This window comes from Moschus berezovskii, chromosome 8, assembly GCF_049115385.1.
Source record: "Moschus berezovskii isolate FMDL1 chromosome 8, NW_MosBer_1.0, whole genome shotgun sequence".
NCBI lineage: Eukaryota > Metazoa > Chordata > Mammalia > Artiodactyla > Moschidae > Moschus > Moschus berezovskii.
In genome coordinates this window covers 95,900,015-95,915,627 of record NC_142467.1, presented here as the reverse complement: position 1 = coordinate 95,915,627, position 15,613 = coordinate 95,900,015, and the positions used below count along the sequence as shown (strand labels likewise).

General features: G+C 42.2%; 1 protein-coding gene across 2 annotated transcripts; it reads left to right on the top strand.

Moving 5' to 3' along the window:
* Nucleotides 1-12,418: 12,418 nt before the first annotated feature.
* On the top strand, nucleotides 12,419-13,489 carry LOC148777142 (heterogeneous nuclear ribonucleoproteins A2/B1-like). Of its 2 annotated transcripts, XM_088838939.1 has the most exons (2): nucleotides 12,440-13,223; nucleotides 13,281-13,489. In XM_088838939.1, exons 1-2 carry the CDS (start codon nucleotides 12,440-12,442, stop codon nucleotides 13,487-13,489), a joined length of 993 nt encoding a protein of 330 aa, XP_088695065.1. The 2 variants fall into 2 exon arrangements, with proteins under 2 accessions (XP_088695067.1, XP_088695065.1); XM_088838941.1 differs by having other exon boundaries at nucleotides 12,419-13,489.
* Nucleotides 13,490-15,613: the final 2,124 nt, after the last annotated feature.

The window sequence follows — 15,613 nt, the reverse complement described above, 5'->3', positions numbered from 1 at the left end:
TAATCACAGAGGGAGCTGCGGGTGTGATCTTCGTGGTCGTCCATTCCGCCCTTCTCACTGAAATACCAACTTATGGTGCAGCTGCGAAGGCCTTAGATCCAAGGCTAAGTGTCTGCCCAGCTTCTTCCCATCCCTTGAGGAGTTGCATTCATGTTTTCTCCCATGGACTTGTGGAAAGCCATAGTAGCAGTCCTGTATTAAAAAGAAATAAACGTTTAGTACATTCTTGTCCTATTTTTAGCATTATTTACAGGGAAGGGGGACTTCCCTGGTGGCTCAGATGGTAAAGAAATTGCCTGCAATGCAGGAGACTCAGGTTCCATCCCTGGGTCGGGAAGACCCCCTGGAGAAGAGAATGGTTACACACTCCAGTGTTCTTGCCTGCAGACTTCCACAGACAGAGAAGCCTGGCAGGCTACAGTTTGTGGGATCACAAAGAGTCTGACATGACTGAGTGACTAACACACATGCATGAATGGAAGACCCTATTCTGTAAACTTGAGATTTCCTTGTCATTGAATTGATAATTATACTAGTAATAATGAACGTTTTTGACCAATTGATCTACTGAGTAAATGTTATTTTGTCCTCATGACAGCTTTTGAGATGTTGTGACTATCATGTGTTATGTGTAAGAAAAAAGACTCAAAAAGGGAAAATAAGTCATCAGTGGTCACACTTCCAGAAAGTGGCACAGCTGGGGCTTGAACCCATGATGTTCTGATGCCAAACTATTGTGCTATTTGACTGGTAAGCAGTGACCTGTTACCTTCCATAAGTGTGTGTGTGTATGTGTGTGTGTGTTTGTATAAAGATGGAAAACTATGCATATCTCCTTAAAAAATGAAATATGGAGTGTTTCATTTGGAAACTTAAAAAGAAGTTCCATCTTTGCTCTTAAGCCCAGCCTTGAAAACAGTTGTAAGCAAGAGTAACTGAAACAAAAAAATCCAAAGTGTAAATATTGAACATAAACCATTAGTCTGCTTCATGTTCATTAGACATTCAAACTTTATTTTGTCCTTGGTTAGATAACTGAAATAAGTGCTTGATTTTTAAAAATAGACTTAAAACTAAATATTTCCTAAAGAAATAATATTTGCTTTTCTCTTAATTCCTTCCTACTTTCCTTGATGTTCTTTTGTTCTTTTAAAAATTTCTTCATTTTAAAAATTAAGTTAAATACTTTTCATGAGTTAAAAAATGTTTTCGGTGAAATATTTCTTCTCAATTAATGTATTATGTATTTTCCAGTGATTTCAGTATGATAATTCTATGTATTTGGGGGGCCATTTTTTTCAGAGTGTTTAAGAAGCATTAAAAGATTTGTTGGTGAAAACTGGTTTCTTGTTTTAATATACTTTATTTATTTGTTTGATGTGGACAATCTCTAAAGTCTTTATTGAATTTGTTACAATACTGCTTCTGTTTTATGTTTTGCTTTTTTAGGCCATGAGGCATGTGGGATCTTAGCTTCCCAACCAGGGATTGAATCTGAGCCCCTGCATTGGAAAGCAAAGTCTTAACCACTGGACTGCCAGGGAAGTCCATTAATGTATTTTTTTAAAAAATTACTTTCAATTGGAGGGTAATTGCTTTACAATACTGTACTGGTTTCTGCCCTACATCAACACGAATCAGTCATGTCCTCTCCCTCTGGAAGGTCCCTCCCATCTCCTACCCCATCCCACCCCCTGGATAGTCACAGAGCAGTGGGTTGAACTCCCTGCAGCCCACGGAAAATCCCCACTGGCTATCTGTTTTGCATATGGTAATGCATATGTTTCCACGCTCCTCTCTCAATGTTTCCCATCCTCTCCTTCCTCCACTGTGTTCACAAGCCTGTTCTCTGGGTCTGTGTCTCCACTGCTGCCCTGCAAATGGATTCATCAGTACCATCTTTCTAGATTCCATTTACATGCATACTCTTAAAATTGAACTATAGGTCATGTATAATATTATGTTAGTTTTAGGTGTACAAATAGTGATCCGACAACCAAATACACTGCAAAATTATCACCGTGAGAAGTTCAGTAAGTTCTCTCACTCTACAAAATTATTAGTGCTATTGACTGTATCTCTTATGCTGTGTATTGTATCCCCATGACCTATTTTATAAATAGAAGTTTGTATTTCTTAACCCCCTTCACCTAGTTTGCCCAACCCCCAACCCCTTCCCTCTGGCAACCACTAGTTTGCTCTGTTTCTGTTTTGTTTGTTTTGTTTTTAGATTTCACATACTAGTCAGATTATACAGTATTTGTCTTTCTCTGTCTGACTTATTTCACTTAGCATAATACTGTCCTGATTCATCTGTATTGTTGCAAATGGCAAGATTTCACTTTTTTTGTTGTTGCTGAGTAATATTCCATTTTATGTACATACCACATCCTCTTTATCCATTCATCTATTTAAAAAAATATTTTTAGATTTTTAATTGGAGTACAGTTGCTTTACAATGTTGTGTTGGTTTCTGCCATACAACAACCATAAGCATACATATATCCCCTCCCTCTTGAGCCTCCCTCCCATCCCCCCTCCATTTGCCTATTGATAACACATTTAGAATGTAAGTTCAAAACACTAAGTATTTCCTGAGCCCAATTATCCTGTAGCCTTTAATATAAAATGAAGAAAGATTACAGTAAATAAATATTGAGATTTACCATGAAAAGGAAAGATTATGATAGATGTTGCAAAGAGATGTGGGTGAAAGTCAAGTCTGTCTTTCTCAAGGACCACCCCACTCTCCTTTTCTTTGGCACCAACGTAGCCTGTCTCACTGTGTTTTCAGGGCTCTTTCTTGGTTCCTCTTTCTGCCTCCCTGGCAATCCTATTGGCCCTCAAGGCCAAAGCCAGTCTCTCCTCTTACTTCTTCACCATATGCATCTGACTCTTGCTATCTCCAGAGGTTTCCTGTTTCTTGCAGACAGGCTGTGAGACATCCCAGCTGGTTCCTGGACTCCTCTGTAGCTGATATGGACACCACCAGGGTGTCAGGGCTGGTGTGCACACACCTACCCATCCTTAGGTTGGTCTAGACTTTCACCTGAACTACTTGGTGGAATTGTTGTTAAGGCATTTGTAAAATCCAAAGGACTTTCACCTTCTTCATGGCTGCAAGTAGGAGTCCCCGTGTTCTCTTGGTCTCCAAGGTCTCCTCCCTTTGGCTGTCACCTGAACTCACTGTCAGCCTGGAAAGCTATTCTAGTCACTGATCTCTGGAATATGCAGCTGATGAGTCTTCTTCCGTTTTTAAAAAAAATAACTTTATTTATTTACTTTTGGCTGTACTGGGTCTTTGTTGCTGCTCAAGCTTTTCTCCAGTTGCGAAGAGCCGGGGCTACTCTCTAGTTGTGGTGCTTGGGTTTCTCACTGTGTTGGGTTTTTTTGTGGAGCCCAGGATCTAGAGCACAGGCTCAGTCGTTGTGGTGCATGGGCTTAGTTGCTCTGAGGTATGAGAGATCTTCCTGGATCGGGGATTGAAACCACGTCTTACGCATTGGCAGATGGACTCATTACCACTGGACCACCAGGGAAGCGCTGGTCAGTCTTCTTGAGAGTCTAGGGTTTCAGCCAGTTTTCTGCTTGGCCTGTTTCATGGTCTCATTGCTTCCTCTGTGAAGCTGGTGTGGAGCCCTATTCCACGGTCACAGGTGTGGAACTTTGTACCAAGGTCACAGGACAAAAATCTCTGGAACTAACCAAACCCCACAGCAAATGTTGTCATGAACATCCTGATCTAAACCAGCCAGTTCTCTGACCTTCATATTGCAGGTTTCCCAGATGGCGCTAGTGGTAAAGAATCTGCCTGCCAATGCAGGAGGCATAGGAGACTCGGATTCTATCCCTGGGTGAAGAACATCCTCTGGAGAAGGAAATGGCAACCCACTCCAGTATTCTTACCCAGAGAATCCCACCAGGCTCCTCTGTCCATGGAATTCTCCAGGCAAGAATACTGGAGTGGGTTGCCATGCCCTCCTCCAGGGATCTTCCCAACCCAGGGATGGAACCCATGTTTCCTGTGTCTCCTGCATTGGCAAGTGGATTCTTTACTAGCTGAGACATAATACATCATACACTTAGGTAAAGATATCACATTTTGAATGATAAACTTGGATTTAAAATCCTTTCTCCACATAATCCAATTTTGAGATTCCAATCACAATGATTTGTTTAAAATGCAAACCTGATCATTTACTTGAACTTTTCGGTCCTTTTCATTTTTGTCTTTGGCAGATATTTATCCTGTTGTCCTGCCCTAATAACACTGTCTTCTGTATTCCCCAGTGTGTCTCAATTTGGAGAAAAAATGTGGTCACCCTTTTTGCAAAGCACCTACTATGTGCAAAGTGCTGGTATAGAACTTGTGACCCAGAATTAAACAGTGCTGCTCCCATTTCCTCAGTGAGAGGAAATGATAAATAGAGCAAAGAGTTCATAACCCATCATATAGAAATAAGTGCTGTGATCAACAGTAAGGCAGAGAGAGAGAGGGGGATGGAGGGAGACAGTTTGAGTATGAGCATTTATTCACATTTAAGTGTTTTTTCATGTGTTCATGTACATAAACACTTGGAGTGGGGAGAGTGGATTGTCTCCTTCCGGGGTTTGAGGGAGGTTCCTATGCATTGTAAATTTCTTCCAGGTGCACTTTTTTTTTTTTACTTTATCTTGTTTTTTAAAATTTATTTGGCTTACTGGGCCTTAGTTGTGGCACAGGGTTTCTTGGTTGCAGCATGTGGGATCTAGTTCCTTGACCAGATATTGAACCCAGGCCCCCTGCATTGGGAGCGTGGACTCTTAGCCACAGGACCACCAATAGGATATAAAGTATATTGAAGAGGAGATTTATTTAGGAATTCACTCACATAGTTATGAAAGTGAGAAACCTTGCAGTCTGGTTTGAGTCTGATACTGAGCAGGGGTCTATGGGACTCCAGGGCACAAAGCCTTTCCATGTCCCCCATTTCTTCGATTACAGGAAATGGCCTTCATTCAGCCCCCATGACCTTCCCTGAGCTCCAATGGACAGATTCAAACAGTTAATTAGGGAAGGGTGGGAATGCAAGACCAGGGAGAAATGGTCACGAGCAACCTTGGAGCAAGGTCTTGTTGTTCAGTCACCAAGTCGTGTCCAACTCTTTGCACCCCATGGGCTGTAGCACACCAGTCTCCTCTGTCCTCCACTATCTCCCACAGTTTGCTCCAATTCATACCCACTGAATCCGTGATGCTATCTAACCATCTCATCCTCTGCTGCCCCTTTCTTTCGCCTTCAATCTTTCCCAGCACAGGGTCTTTTCCAATGAGTCAGTTCTTTGCATCAGGTGGCCAAAGTATTGGAGCTTCAGCTTCAGCATCAGTCCTTCCACTGAATATTCACGGTTAGTTTCCTTGAGGATTGACTGGTTTGATCTTCTTGCAGTCCTAGGGACTCTCAAGAGTCTTCTCGAGCACCACAGACTCCTACTTACCTCACCACCAACCCATCAGAATGCAAGCCTATCACTGCTTTGATCCTTATCACCTACCCGCGACCAAGAGCCCAGACTATAAGACCTCTCCCTATTCCTCATCAAGGGGGGCACAGTTCTTGAGGTGCTAGCCTACTCTGGTCCCTCTTTGCCTGGCAAAGGAATAAGGCCACTCTTTCTTTCTCCTTCACAGCTGTCTTCATCTTTCCACTTGGCACCAGTGCATAGAAATGCAAGATTTTGGCAGCACTATCTGCAAGCTGGAAAAGCAGAAAGCCAGTGGTAAAATTCAGTTCAAGTCTGAAGACCTGACTCTGAGTCCAAGGGAAGGAAAAGGTGGACATCCCAGTTCGAGAAAAGAGAATGGATTCACCCTTGCTTCACTTTTTTGATCCATTTGGCCCTCAGCAGAGTGGATGCCACACACACACACACCCGCCCCCGGCTCGCTACTACCTTCTGCCACACTGGGGAGGGTGGGGTCTCTTAACTTAGTCTATGGAATCAAATGCTAATCTCTTCTAGAAACATCTTCAGGAACACACTCAGAATTAATATACTACCTGCTAACTGAGCATTGCTTAGCCCAGTCATGTTGCTCTCTATAATTAAGCATCAGATGTTGTATTATCTGCCCAACACCAATAGAAACAGAACAAGGTAACCTAGGTGACTTTATTTTTAAATTTATTTTTATTTTTTAAACTCTTTTGGGCTTCCCTGGTGGCTCAAATGGTAAAGAATCTGCCTGCAATGCAGGAGACCTGGGTTTGATCCTGGAGTTGGTAAGATCCCCTGGAGAAGAAAATGGCAATCTACTCTAGTTTTCTTCTTGGGAAATCCGAATGGACAGAGGAATATGGGAGGTTACAGTCCATGGGGTCACAAAAGAGTCGGATACAACTTAGCAACAAAACAACAAAATACATTGTTGTGGAAGGACTGAAACATGGCTGCAGCTTAACGTTCACTCATGATTACTTTCTGCACATCATTGGGGGTATAACTGATTATATAATTTTAAATTAAAAACATTTTATAGGTGTATAATTGCTTTAGAGTTTTGTATTAGTTTCTGCTGTACAACAACATGAATCAACCTTCAGTTCAGTTCAGTCACTCAGTCGTATCTGACTCTTTGTGACTCCATGAATCGCAGCACACCAGGCCTCCCTGTCCATCACCAACTCCTGGAGTTTACACAAACTCATGTCTATCAAGTCGGTGATGCCATCCAGCCATCTCATCCTCTGTCGTCCCCTTCTCCTCCTGCCCCCAATCCCTCCCAGCATCAGGGTCTTTTCCAATGAGTCAGCTCTTTGCATCAGGTGGCCAAAGTATTGGAGTTTCAGATTTAGCATCAGTCCTTCCAATGAACACCCAGGACTGATCTCCTTTAGAATGGACTGGTTGGATCTCCTTGGAGTCCAAGGGACTCTCAAGAGTCTTCTCCAACACCACAGTTCAAAAGCATCAATTCTTTGGCGATCAGCTTTCTTCACAGTCCAACTCTCACATCCATACATGACCACTGGAAAAAGCATAGCCTTGACTAGACGGACCTTTGTTGACAAAGTAATGTCTCTGCTTTTCAATATACTATCTAGGTTGGTCATAACTTTCCTTCCAAGGAGTAAGTGTCTTTTAATTTCATGGCTGCAATCAGCATCCGCAGTGATTTTGGAGCCCCCCCCCTCCAAAAAATTAAGTCTGACACTGTTTCCACTGTTTCCCCATCTATTTCCCATGAAGTGATGGGACCAGATGCCATGATCTTTGTTTTCTGAATGTTGAGCTTCAAGCCAACTTTTTCACTCTCCTCTTTCACTTTCATCAAGAGGCTTTTTAGTTCCTCTTCACTTTCTGCCATAAAGGTGGTGTCATCTGCATATCTGAGGTTATTGATATTTCTCCAGACAATCTTGATTCCAGCTAGTGCTTCTTCCAGCCCAGTGTTCCTCATGATGTACTCTGCATATAAGTTAAATAAGCAGGGTGACAATATACAGCCTTGACGTACTCCTTTTCCTATTGGGAACCAGTCTATTGTTCCATGTCCAGTTCTAACTGTTGCTTCCTGCCCTGCATATAGGTTTCTCAAGAGGCAGGTCAGGTGGTCTGGTATTCCCATCTCTTGAAGAATTTTCCACAGTTTCTTGTGATCCACACAGTCAAAGGCTTTGGCATAGTCAATAAAGCAGAAATAGATGTTTTTCTGGGACTCTCTTGCTTTTTTGATGATCCAGCAGGTGTTGGCAATTTGATCTCTGGTTCCTCTGCCTTTTCTAAAACCAGCTTGAACATCTGGAATTTCACGGTTCACATATTGCTGAAGCCTGGCTTGGAGAATTTTGAGCATGACTTTACTAGCGTGTGAGATGAGTACAATTGTGAGGTAGTTTGAGCATTTTCTGTCATTGCCTTTCTTTGGGATTGGGATGAAGACTGACTTTTTCCAGTCCTGTGGCCACTGCTGAGTTTTCCAAATTTGCTGGCATATTGAGTGCAGCACTTTCACAGCATCATCTTTCAGGGTTTGAAACAGCTCAACTGGAATTCCATCACCTCCACTAGCTTTGTTCATAGTGATGCTTTCTAAGGCCCACTTGACTTCACATTCCAGGGTGTCTGGCTCTAGGTCAGTGATCACACCATCGTGATTATCTGGGTTGTGAAGATCTTTTTTGTATAGTTCTTCTGTGTATTCTTGCCACCTCTTCTTAATATATTCTGCTTCTCTTAGGTCCATACCATTTCTGTCCTTTATCGAGCCCATCTTTGCATGAAATGTTACCTTGGTATCTTTAATGTTCTTGAAGAGATCTCTAGACTTTCCCATTCTTTTCTTTCCCTCTATTTCTTTGTATTGATCACTGAGGAAGGCTTTCTCATCTCTCCTTGCTATTCTTTGGAACTCTGCATTCAGATGCTTATATCTCTCCTTTTCTCCTTTGCTTTTCACTTCTCTTCTTCTCACAGCTATTTGTAAGGCCTCCTCAGACAGCCATTTTGCTTTTTTGCATTTCTTTTCCATGGGATGGTCTTGATCCCTGTCTCCTGTACAATGTCGTGAACCTCCGTCCATAGTTCACCAGACACTCTGTCTATCAGATCTAGTCCCTTAAATCTATTTCTCACTTCTACTGTATAAACATAAGAGATTTGATTTAGGTCATATCTGAATGGTCTAGTGGTTTTCCCTACTTACTTCAATTTCAGTCTGAATTTGGCAATAAGGAGTTCACGATCTGAGCCACAGTCAGCTCCTGGTCTTGTTTTTGCTGCCTGTAACCTTAAGCATACATATAGCCCTTGCTTCTTGAGCCTCCCTCCCACTCCTCCCATCCCACTCCTCTAGGTCATCACAGAGCAACGGGCTGAGCTCCCTGTGCTGTACAGCAACTTCCCACTGGCTATCTATTTTACACATGGTAGTGTACATAGGTCTGTGATTTTTAATATTTTAAAACACACATTAAGGAAAGTAAACACAGAGGAAATTGGTTTCTATAATATTTCTATTTACCAAAGAAATTGAAATTATTTCAAAATGTAGTCCACATCAGAATGAAGAAAAAGTTAAATCACAGTCAGTGAAATAAAGACAGTTAAGAGACTACTTAGAGGGCTTCGCACTCCAGTGTTCTTGCCTGGAGAATCCCAGGGACGGCGGAGCCTGGTGGGCTGCCGTCTATGGGGTCGCACAGAGTCGGACACGACTGAAACGACTTAGCAGCAGCAGCAGCAGTAGAGGGCTTCGCAGGTGGCACTAGTGAGAAAGAACCTGCCTTTCAGGAAATGTAAGAGAGGCAGGTTCGATCCCTGGGTGGGGTAAATCCCCTGGAGGAGGGCATGGCAATCCACTCCAGTGTTCTTGCCTGGAGAATCCCAAAGAGTCAGACATGACTGAAGTGACTTAGCAAATGCACAAAACACTGATTTCTTTGGAATGGTTATTGGCATAGACTTTATAGTTTTTTAATAAAGATTTGGACTTTTACTGATAAACATTTAAACAGCCTCTACTTTATTGAGTTAAAACATAAGCTTATGGATATTTCTGTGTATAGAAATAATTTTGGTTGTAGAATGTATCCTGAGTGAGAGTAAACATTAAAATGTTGGTAGAAACTGCCAACACCACTCCCAGACACAAATGTATTACATTTTTTTCATTTATAAGACTATCTGACAGTGTCAATAGCCTCAAGTTCTCAACTTTGTGGATAAAGTTTCATAAATCTCTTCAAAGCCTTTGATCTGACGGAGGGGTGTGTCCTCTGGATTGGGTTGTCCCCTGATTGGGTTGTCCACTCTCTTCCCCTATAAAAGGAGAATCACAGGCAGAAGTTCCTGTACTTTCCAGCAAGTCACAGGCTTTCTGCATCTCCAGAGTGGTCAGAGGACAGCACTTGGAAGATAGGGAATCCTGCATAGACCAGAGTTCCAAGCAAGCCTCTTCTGGTGAGTGTGGAATCTTTCCTGATTGCAAGAGTCTTCATTTATATGCTTTTTGTTTTTGCAAAGTCTTTTTAAGTTGGCAGACAATAGCTCTTAAAGAGGTTACCTTATTGAAAGTTATTTCCTTTTTTAGTGTTAAGAAATACTGACAATTTTGTATATTTTTGAGTCTGAAGCTTTCTTGGGATAGTAGCCCAGATTTTTTTCTTGGCATGTGGGATCTTAGTTCCTAGACCAGGGATTAAATCCCATGCAGTGGAAGCTTGGAGTCTTAACCACTGGACCACCAGGGAAATCCCAGGTTATACATATATATATGATGATGCCATCCATCCATCTCATTCTCTGTCGTCCTCTTCTTCTCCCACCCCCAATCCCTCCCAGCATCAGACTCTTTTCCAGTGAGTCAACTCGTCGCATGAGGTGGCCAAAGTATTGGAGTTTCAGCTTTAGCATCAGTCCTTCCAATGAACACCCAGGATTGATCTCCTTTAGAATAGACTGGTTTGATCTATATATATATATAACAAAATCACTATGAAGTAGAAATATTTGGCTGTATTCTTTAAATAGTTCTCTCTGAGAAGTTGTTTTACACACTAGGTGTTTAGTTTTCCTTCCTTTCTTTAAAAAAATTTAGTTCTTTGCTTCAAGAACTATTTGAATCTATTGTTTCAAATAGGTCATCAGTTTGGCCTTCTGCAATTTCTTCATCAACAATTGTCATTAATTTTTTCTCCCCTCTTCCTCCATATCTCCTTTCTCTGTCTCTCTGTTGGCCTTATTGATGATCACAATACTTAATTATACCTGAAACTATAGTAGATATGGGCTTCTCAGGTAGCTCAGCTGGTAAAGAATCCGCCTGTTATGCAGGAGACGACCTTTCAACTCCTGGGTCAGGAGGTTCCCCTGGCGAAGGGATGGGCTATCCTACCCACTCCAGTATTCTTGGGCTTCCCTGGTGGCTCAGACTGCAAAGAGCCTGCCTACAATATGAGAGACCTGGGTTCTATCCCTGGATTGGGAAGATGCCCTGGAGGAGAGCATGGCAACCCACTCCAGTATTCTTGCCTGGAGAATCCCCACTGACAGACTAAGCACAATAGTAGATATTCTTTAGTCTATAACCCTTTTTACTTATTAGGATTCAAATAAACTGGGGCAGTGACTTTAAGTTAAACTCAAGGGTTTTAGTACAATGCGGCACATAATTGTTCAGTCGCTAAGTCATGTTCTACTCTTTGCCACCCCATGGACTACAGCATGCCAGGCTCCCCTGTCCCTCACTATCTTCCAGAGTTTGCTCTAATTCATGTCCATTGAGCCGGTGATGCCATCTAACCATCTCATGCTCTGTCATCCCCTTCCTCTCCTGCCTTCAATCTTCCCCAGCATCAGGGTCTTTTCAATCTTTTCTTCAGATCAGGTGGCCAAAGGATTGGAGCTTCAGTTTCAGCATTAGTCCTCCCAATAGACGCTCTGTAAATGGGATGATCAAATAATTTTCCCTCCAAACTCGGACTTCTAGATTAATGTTCAGGGATAGTGTTAATTATGGCAGGACAACAGAAATAAAATAAAAATTTTAGTTTCTCCCTTTAAAAATATCTTCTAAAGACAGAAATGATAGGTTTAAATGAAAGGGTTTACTGATTAGGTTTACATGTTAACCAGATTATTGTGATTAGAGGTTAAATGGATTACACAGAGAAAGGATTTGAAGCCCTAGTGCCAATTAGACAGTCTACCACAAAAGATATTTTTATCATTATATAACTGGAGTTGAGTGAAAAGTTTAGAAAGTATTTTTTTGAGTTTGAACAGTCTTTTTCAAAAAATGTATCTGAGCCCAGTCTAAGGGCAACGTGAATAACTGAGTCTGTCTGTGTAAACTGCTAAAGTTCACATTACTCTTCCCTTCATTGGGCATCCAACTTAGTGAGAAAATCAAGATAAAATGGTGATGTGCCTGCGGGCTAAGTTGCTTCAGTTGTGTCTGACTATTTGTGAACCCATGGACTGCAGCCTGCCAGGTTCCTCTGCCCATGGGATTCTCCAGGCAAGAAAGCTGGAATGGATTGCCATGCCCTTCGCCAGGGGATCTTCCCGACCCAGGTATCGAACCTGTGTCTCTCACATGTAACCTGCATTGGCAGGCAGGTTCTTTACCACTAGCACCACCTGGGAAGTCTGGATAGTACACATACAATTCAAAATTGGAAATGTTAATAGGGAAAGTGCAATGTTAATCTTAATGACTGGATCAGGAAAGGTCACTGTGTTAAATGGTGTTTTGCAGGAACATTGAAAGGTGCTCAAGACTGATTCGAGCGCTCCAGAGGCGGCGGCTCTGGAGCTCTGAGCCGCATCACCGACTCCCTGTGGAGGTTCCTAGACCTGCCCTTCGTGGAGCAGTAGAGGGCCTCACCCCGCAGTAGAGACCGGCAGGGTCTCTGTTCATCCCGCGAGATCTCGCGTTAACCTCGGCTACTGGAAATATGGCTGCAGCGAGTGAACCCGCGATGGAGAAAACTGTGAAATCTGTTCCTGCAAAGAGGAAAAAGAAAGAAAACGAACAAACCCGTAAACTCTTCATTGGTGGCTTGAGCTCTGAAACCACAGAAGAAAGTCTGAAGAACTACTACCAGCAGTGGGGAGAACTCACAGACTGTGTGGTCATAAGGGGCCTTGCCAGTCAAAAATCAAGAGGCTTTGGTTTTGTTACTTTCTCCTCCGTGGCTGAGGTGGATGCAGCCATGGCTGCCAGACCTCATTCCATTGATGGGAGAGTGGTTGACCCCAAACGTGCTGTTGCGAGACAGCAATCTGAAAAACAGGGGTCGCTTGTCACTGTGAAGAAGCTGTTCGTTGGTGGAATTAAGGAAGATACCGAGCAGCAGCATCTTAGAGAGTACTTTGAGAAATATGGAAAAATCGATGCCATTGAGATCATTACTGATAGGCAATCAGGCAAGAAAAGAGGCTTTGGATTTGTGACTTTTGATGACTATGATCCCGTGGATAAGATAGTGTTGCAGAAATACCATACCATCAATGGTCATCGTGCAGAAGTCGGGAAGGCTTTGTCGAGACAGGAAATGCAGGAAATTCAAGGTTCTAGAAGTAGAAAAGGAGGTCCCTTTGGTTTTAGGGTTTCTTCTGGTGGTGGTGGAAATTTTGGACGAGGACCAGGAACTAAATTTAGAGGAGAAGCTGATGGATATGGAAATGGTCCTGGATCTAAGGATGGTTCTCATGGGTATGGAGGAGGACCTGGAGGTGGTAATTTTGGAGGTTACCCTTGTTATGGAGGAGGAGGTGGAGAATATGGTGGTCAAGGTCCTGGGTATGGCAACCAGTGGGAATTCTCTTGGTGTGGTTATGGCAATAATTTTGGAAATTACAACCAGCAACCTTCTAATTACGGTCCAATGAGGAATGGAATCTTTGGTGTTGGCAGGAACATAGCAGCCCCATACAGTGGAGAAAATTATGGCCCAGGAGGCAGTGGAGGAAGTGGGGGTTATGGAGGGGGAAGTGGATATTGAGTTTCTTCCTGTTTGCCCTGGGCTTCACTGTCTAAATAGAAGAGGATGAGAGCCCAGGCATAACAGAACAGTTTCAGGTTATTGAAATAAGGACATTAAGAAAACTCTTATTTCAGCCATGAATAAATATTTAGTGATGTGTGTCAGAAGACCTCAGAGCAGGTTCAAAGAGTCATTTTTGTGAATGGACTGGATTATTTAAGAACATTACCTTCCTGTGGAGAAAAAATTGTGAAAAAAAACTGACTTTGAGACAGCTTCTTAGCTTCTTAATTGTTTCTTTCTAGTGAGAGTGTAGAAGTATTCCTTCTTTGATAATGTTTAATGTGTAAGTTTCAGGTGACATGTGAAACCTTTTAAGTGGTTTTTCTCAAAGTTTTGAAACTATTAGCCAGAATCAGCACAATAGACAGAATGTTGTTCCTTTAAAACTTTGTGTCTGTAGAGTTAAGAAGCAGTTGTACTTTTATGATTTAATAAAATTCTAAAAGAAAAGCAGTTGTAATTTGTCCTTTTTCATTTATAACTTTTACACTTTAAAATTTTTATCTTTTAAGTTATTTTTTTCTACTTTTATGAGGTATTATTGATATATACTATTTAATTTACTGTTTATTTTTAGCAGCTTCCCAGGTGGCATAGTGGTAAAGACTCACCTGCCAATGCAGTAGACAGTCCCTGGGTGGGAAAGATCCCCTGCAGAGGGAAATGGCAACACACTCCAGTATTGTCAACTGGGAAATCCCATGGACAGAGGAGTCTGAGGGCTTTAGTCCATGGGGTCCCAAGAGTTGGACATGACTTAGCGACTAAACCACCAGACCACTATCACCCATTTATTTAGACTGCACTGGGTCTTCACTGCGGTGCGTGGATGTGTCTCTTGTTGTAAAGCACTGACTCTAAGGTGCATGGGCTCTTTACTTGCAGCACATAGGCACAGTATTTGCAACAGGGGAGCTTAGTTGTCCTGTGGCATATGGGACAAAAAACAAGTGTTAACTATAGCCATCATGTTGTACATTACATCCCTCGTTGTTCATTCGCTGAGTCATGTCTGACTCTTTGCACCCCTATAAACTGCAGCATGCCAGGTTTCTCTGTCTATCACTATCTCCCTGAGTTTCCTCAAATAACATGTCCATTGAGTCAATGATGCCATCCAACCGTCTCATCCTCTGGTGCCCCCTTCTCCTCTTGCCCTCAATTTCCCCAGCATCATGGTCTTTTCCAATGAGTCAGCTCTTCACATCAGGTGGTCAAAGTACTGGAGCCTCAGGTTTAGCATCTGTCCTTCCAATGAATATTCAGGGTTGATTTCCTTTAGGATTGACTGGCTTGATCTCCTTGCAGTCCAAGGGACTCTCAAGAGTATTCTCCAGCAACACAGTTTGAAAGCATCAATTCTTTGGTGCTCAGCCTTCTTTATGGTCCAACTCTCACATCCATACATGACTACTGGAAAAAGCATAACTTTGACTAGATGGAACTTTGTTGGCAAAGTCATGTCTCTGCTTTTAAAAACAGTCAAGGCTTGACATTGCTATTCTTTCAAGGAGTAAGTGTCTCTTACTGCAGTCACCATCAGAAGTGATTTTGGAGCCCCCCCAAAATAAAGTCTCTCACTGTTTCCATTGTTTCCCTATCTGTTTGCCATGAAGTGATGGGACCAGATACCATGATCTTTGTTTTTTGAGTGTTGAGTGTTAAGCCAGCTTTTTCCCTCTCCTCTTTCACCTTCTTCAAGAGGCTCTTTAGTTCCTCTTCACTTTCTGACATTAAAGTGGTATCATCTGCATATCTGAGGTCATTGATATTTCTCCTGGCAATCTTGATTCTAGCTTGTGCTTCATCCAGACAGGCATTTCTCATGATGTACTCTGCACTGAAGTTAAATAAGCAGGGTGACAATATACAGCCTTGATGTACTCCTTTCTCTATTTTGAACAAGACCATTGTTCTGTGTCTGGTTCTAACTGTTGCTTCTTTTCCTGCATACAGTTTCTCAGGAGGAAGGTAAGGTGGTCTGTTATTCTGATTTCTTTAAGAATATTACACAGTTTGTCATGATCCACACAGTCAAAGGCTTTAGCATAGTCAATGAAGCAGAAGCAGATTTTTTTT